Below are 6,608 nucleotides of genomic sequence, written 5' to 3'. Positions count from 1 at the left end.
GCAGCAGCAGCAGCAAGCGGGCTGCGGCCATGGAGCCCACGTTCCCCCCCACCATGGTCATGTTCAACCACCGCCTGCCCCCGGTCACCAGCTTCACCCGCGCGGCCGCGCCGCCGCCGGCCCAGCACCCGCCGCCCTGCGGGCTGCCCTCGGCCTCCGCCGCCTCCACCTCCGTCTCGGCCTCGGCCTCCTCCCAGACGCCACCCCCGCCGCCTCAGGACATGACTTTCAAGAAGGAGCCGGCCGGGGCTTTCCCCGCCTCCTCCCCTGCTTCGTCCTCTTCCTCCTCCCAGCGCAGCCCGTGGGGCTTCCTGCAGTCCCTGGTAAGCATCAAGCAGGAGAAGCCCAGTGAGCAGGAGGAGGAGTCGCCGCACCCCTACGGGGCAGGCGTGGGCTCTGCGGCGGGGCTCTTTGGGCAGGACAGGCCCCCCGGGCTGCTGGGGGGCAGCAGCGGGGAGGCAGTGGGGCCCAGCGTGATCCAGGACCTCAGCCTGCTCCACCATCACCTGCACCAGCACCCGCACCGTGACGCACTGCTGGGCGGCCGGGGCGAGGGCCCCATGGGGGGCTGTGACGAGCCCAAGCACGAGGCTGCCCAGGCCCGGAAGGCAAAGAGGCCAAAGCCAGAAACTCAGGGAATCAAAGCCAAGCGGAAGCCGAGCGCTTCGTCCAAGCCGCCCCAGCTGGCGGGTGATGCCGAAGGGGCCCTGGCGTCCCCGAGTCAGAAGCCTCATGTCTGCGAACACTGCAGCGCGGCCTTCAGGAGCTCCTACCACTTGCGCAGGCATGTGCTCATTCACACCGGGGAGAGGCCTTTCCAGTGCAGCCAGTGCAGCATGGGTTTCATTCAGAAGTACTTGCTCCAGCGGCATGAGAAGATCCACAGCAGGGAGAAACCATTCGGATGTGACCAGTGCAGCATGAAGTTCATCCAGAAATACCACATGGAAAGACACAAGAGGACACACAGCGGAGAAAAGCCATACAAATGTGACACTTGCCAGCAGTATTTTTCAAGGACCGATAGACTTCTGAAGCACAGACGAACATGTGGTGAAGCCATAGCTAAAGCAAATGCTGGAATGGAACCTGGGTCATCGAACCACAACATGGGTAGCCTGGCTGCGTTGTCTCAGGGAAATGCAAGTTCCTCAAGGAGAAAAAACAAAACAAAAAGTATATCCACTGAAAACAAAGGAAGTAAGTCGAGTAATAAAGTAACTGAACCACAAGTCCTGAATAATATGAACATGCCGAATTATGCAGTAGAGCTTCCTATCGTGTCTTCCAGTGGTGGCATAGTTGGCACTGGCATAGAAGAGTTGCAAAAAAAGGTGCCAAAGTTAGTTTTCAAAAAAGGAAACAGAAAAAATGCAGACAAGAATTACCTTAATTTTGTGTCACCATTGCCAGATATTATTGGGCAGAAACCATTGTCTGGAAAACAAAGTGGCTCTCTTGGAATAGCAACCAATACTGGTGTGGAAGCTATTGGACTTCTTCAAAGTACAGGTGGTAAACCAGCTCAGTTAAGTAGCAACTATGATGATGCCATGCAGTTTTCAAAGAAAAGAAGATATTTACAAACTGCCAGCAGTAACAGTGCCTTTTCTATAAATGTTGGACACATGACTTCCCAACAGTCTGTCATCCAATCTGCAGGTGTCAGTGTTATGGATAACGAGACTCCGTTATCTCTTATTGATTCAGCATCTCTAAATACTGAAATAAAGTCTTGCCATGATAAGTCTGGAATTCCTGATGAAGTGTTGCAGAGTCTCTTGGACCAGTATGCTCACAAGTCAGAAGGCCAGAAAGAAGATCCTTTCAATATAACTGAACAGCGTGTGGACTTGCATGCTTCAGGAGAGCATCCAGAAATGGTCCAGGAGGAAAATTTGAGCCCAAGTTCTCAAACAGTTTCAAGTGATAAGGCAAACATGTTGCAAGAATACTCCAAATACCTCCAACAAGCTTTTGAAAGAACGACCAATAGCACTGGTTTTCCTTTTGGACCCAGTTTCCAGTTTGTTAGTCTGTCTTCAACTCTGCATAACCACACTCTGTTTCAAGACAAACAGATCTACACTACGTCTCCACTTGAGTGTGGTTTCAGCCAATCTGTTACCTCAGTGTTGCCAACTGCATTGCCAAAGCCTCCGTTTGGGATGTTGCTTGGATCTCAGCCAGGTTTTTATTTATCAGCTTTGGAGGCTACGCATCAACAACTGACTCCTTCTCAAGAGCTGGATGATCTGATAGATCCACAGAAACATTTAGAGACTTCATCAAACTACCAGTCTACATCTCAGAAATTGACTAGCCAGAAGGAACAGAAAAATTTAGAATCTTCAGCGAGCTTTCAAATTCCGTCTCAGGAGTTAGCGAGCCAGATAGATCCTCAGAAGGACCTAGAGCCTAGAGTGACCTACCAGATTGAGAACTTTGCACAAGCGTTTGGTTCTCAATTTAAGTCGGGCAGCAGGGTGCCAATGACTTTTATTACTAACTCTAATGGAGAAGTGGACCATAGAGTACGGACTTCAGTGTCAGATTTCTCAGGGTATTCAAATATGATGTCTGATGTAAGCGAGCCATGTAGTACACGAGTAAAAACCCCTACCAGCCAGAGTTACAGGTAAGGTCACAAGTGTGACCAGGCTGAGGGTCTTTTTTTTAATGTAATTTTGTTTTACTTTGATAACACTGCCATTGGAATGTTTCTACACGGTCCTATTAAGAATAATGTAACATGCCCTTTCAATGCAACTTTTCATATTTAGTTAATTTTGTTAGTGTGACTTTTTTTTTTTTTTTTTAGGTCTGTTTTGTTATTATGGTTTTTAATCAAAAATCAAATAGAGTAAAATAGGTTTTTTTTGGGTTTTTTTATGTTCAAGTGACAATGTTTAGCAATCAGATTTACATAAATAGATTGTCAGGGAATAGCTCAAAAGTTTAAAATGCAAAAAAAACAAAAAAAAAAAAACCACAAAAAAAAATTTGTTCCTAGGATTAAGGTTTATTCTAATTGTTTTACTCTCAGGAAAGTGTAATGAAGCATGGGAATTCTATGCACCACTTGTGTGTTGGAACTTCCAGTTAACAGATAGTGACAAATTTATTTCAATATTTTAAGGAAGGGATGTAAGACATTTCAAATTGCTGTTTTTAAAATCTGGGCTGATCCAAAACTTTGAGAATTTTGCTATCTACATCTTGTTGTAGCTTTTTAACATCTTCCTGTTTTTCTAAGTGTTGCTCATTCCAGATGGGTGAGGCAAATATTTTTGGATTATTGGAAAAAGCCCAGAACAGTAGCTTTAATATAAACAATAATGTCCCTGGAACTCCTATGTAAGGCTGTAAATTCCATGAAGAAGTTCTAATGACATAACCGTGAGAACAAAACTTGTGTAGCTGGCTCATGTCGTTAGAACCCCAACTTGAAACTACCGTTATAAGTTATACACGCTTTTGGGATAGATTATTTATTATACATGGTTCAAAACAAATGGTCTTTTTAGTCTTTTCCCTTTCCCTCCCTTTTTTTAGTGTAAATCCTTTTTCCTCCATCTTTTGTTGTCCTCCACAGTTTAACCTCTTGTGGTTTGTGGTCCTTCCTTGACTACTCCCTCCCTCACATCCCTAGTTTAACAGTTGGAATTAAAAAAGATTCACATTCCGGAAAGTGCGTAACTTATTCCGCGTTTTTTCTGATGTCTTACGGCATTAGTTCTAGAATAAAAATATAAACACCCAATGATTATATAATTCTGTTAAGGTTTCCATGTACAATAAGAAATAATATACTCCCAATTGTACATAGTAAGGCCCTGATTCTGCATCAGGATCAGTTCATGTAGATCCCTCTGCCTAACAGGGTGCCAGTGATGTAACTGGGATTCCTTATGGGTATAGGGATCTACAACAGTATGTGGTTGCAGCCTTGGGGCCTAAGGCTGGAATTCCATCTGAGGTTTCTGGTGATGACATAAACTGCAAGAGTAAGAACTCAAGTGGTTTGTTAATATTGACAGAACTCTTTGTGGAATTATTGCCTTGTTTTATGTATATTTTGTGGTACATTATTTATTATATGTGTGAATCCTGATGAATGCCTGTGGAGCCACGGAAACCTGTTAAAAATACTGGTGGCTGTTCAAAGCTGCTGAAAGGCAGTAGCACTGCTCTAAACCACTTTTTTGCAAATGTATTTTTGATTAGTTTTTTTTAATGTAATTTTGGTGATGTTTATGCTGATAGTTTTTACGTACTCTTGGTGATGTTTCAGTCTTAACGTACTTTTCTGATGTCAGAAAAGTACCAGTGGTTGTTTGCAGTCTTATTGTGTAACCAGCCTATTACAGGCTTCCATGTATAATAAAGTAATTAACATTGTGCAAGTGTAAAACACTTCTGTTATGAAAGTGGTGTTTTGAAAACTATGGAATTATTAAACAAATTGTTACAAAAAACTGGGTAATTTATCTCCCACTATCCCTCACCACTAAAAATCAAACCCAAACAAAACTTGTAGCTTGTTTCATCTTGTTACTAATATAAGTTTTGCTTTACAGTATTCATTTTAATTCCATTAACCTTTTTTCTGTACTTGATTATGTAGTTCATTCTTATTTAATTTTAGTGCAGCATGCTGCTTCTGCTCTCTAAATACAGTGCCCAGGAGTGGATTGGACCATAACCACAATGGTGGTGTCATGCTTTTCATCATCCTTTTTTTTTGGTTTTTGCTGAGGTTATGATTTGCTTTCTTTACGTTTATAATGTGTGTAGTAGATATTGCATATGTATTGTTCTGGTTGTTTGCTTTACCTTAATACTAATAAAAACCCATTATTCACAAAATTGTAAAGATATCACTGATATTATCCAGTCACACTCCTGAGACTTCTATTAAGAAGAAAATTCCATAAACTGTTTTAAATTAGATTTGAAGAAGCAATAATATTACTTGTTGAATATTTTAAGGCATTTTTACTGTAAAGATTTGCTCAATAAAATGTTCTTTTGGTATCCTAAAAAATGCAGACAAATACTTTTATGACTTGAGATTACTTTGGGCATCAGATTATACAAGTAAACTACTTAAAAATTGCTGGGCCACATCATACCATTAGTATTTAATTTCTTACTGAGATTGGTTCAGTTTTGTTTCAGTTGGTTATACAATCTGACCCTTCCAAGTCTGGTACTATGTGTGGTTCCATACAACATTTTTTTAACATACTGTTAACTCCACATATTTTTTGTAATTTACCTCGCTTTTGAGAATCAAGAACTAGAGTCTCTGTACACATACAAAGAATGTTTTTGAAAGCTTAAATCTTGAACAAAATGGCTTAACGTTGTTTGCTCTCAACTAATATTTTCACATTTTAAAGAGCCTACGAAAGGTAATCTTAAATCAAAATCATTATTGAAAGAAGTAGAATTACATAATGTATACTTCCCTGATAATTTAATCTCCTGTTTTGTAAACTTGCATATAAAAAATAAATCACTGAAGTAGTTAGTCCATGCCAACTCCCTAAAATGAGCAACAGGGAAGCTGAAAGAATTAGGAAATACATAGTGCTTTAGTCTTAGATAACTTAGTTTGGGCAAGTGGAAGAATCTACATTAAAAAAAAAAAAATTCCTGCCATGGCTAATGTAGATAAAATCCCCCCCTTAAATAAAGATGAAGTACTTAAATTAATTTCTTAGTACTGGATCTATAAACTTAACAGGAGCCTTTTGGAAAGTGTAGATGCAAACTATTACAATTTGTACGTTGTGTTCTGGTAACTGGGCGATCACTTGAAAATATTTATGAATAGACTATAACCAGATTTTTTTTTCCAGATTCAACAGTGAGCTAAGTTTCTTTTTCTCCAGGACACTGCTTCATGTGTTGGAATATTTGAGTGCTCAGAGTTGAGTACTTGGTGCAAATGTAAGAAGCAGGTTATATTTTCACCATCTAGATGCTGGAAAGAACTACAGACTGCATATACAGGTTCCTTTATGTCTATAGAGAGGTAGTACAGCTAAAACAAACTATAAATGCTTTGGGTAATTTAGAGGTGTAATTGAGGGATTTAGGGAGGATGAGGGTTCCTGAGTTTCAATTAGTTTATTTTGTCATAATGACTTCTAGAGTCTGGAAGTAAATACAAAAAGGAGGCTGAAGATGAATGAAAATCTGTTCCCAATGCCAGGAGTGTAAATGGAAATTATTTACAAGGTATTAACGATTAAGAAAATTGACGTAATTATACTTTTCATTGTTGTAATTCATATCTTTGCTTCTCTGCCTCCTGTAAACTAAGATCAGCTATTGAGATTGAGGAAGGTAACAAAAGCAGCGTCATACTCTAGGTGACGGGCAGGTGACCCTCAAAATAATTAAAAACCAGTGTGTGCTCACATACTGTTTGGAAACTGGAAATTAGCACAGCTGAAACTGGCAGTGTAGGTTCAACTGGGAGAATGAAATGAGAGAGGCCCTTTCTGAGGACGAAATGAAGAAAATGAAAATATGGGGGGGCAATCATGTTTCAGGCTTACAGAATGCAAGTTTGTTCTTTCCCTGAGACTACCATT

The 6,608-nt window shown here is 40.7% G+C and overlaps 1 protein-coding gene across 1 annotated transcript; it reads left to right on the top strand.

Annotated features, from left to right (window-relative positions):
- Positions 1-9: 9 nt before the first annotated feature.
- ZNF281 (zinc finger protein 281) lies at positions 10-4,869 on the top strand. The gene has a single exon (XM_019502054.1). It carries the CDS (start codon positions 30-32, stop codon positions 2,640-2,642), a length of 2,613 nt encoding a protein of 870 aa, XP_019357599.1. The 5' UTR covers positions 10-29; the 3' UTR covers positions 2,643-4,869.
- Positions 4,870-6,608: the final 1,739 nt, after the last annotated feature.

This window comes from Gavialis gangeticus, unplaced genomic scaffold, assembly GCF_001723915.1.
Source record: "Gavialis gangeticus isolate Ggan-Ray unplaced genomic scaffold, GavGan_comp1, whole genome shotgun sequence".
Classification (NCBI taxonomy): Eukaryota; Metazoa; Chordata; order Crocodylia; family Gavialidae; genus Gavialis; species Gavialis gangeticus.
The sequence above is the reverse complement of the archived record's forward strand: the minus strand, read 5'-3'. Positions and strand labels throughout refer to the sequence as shown.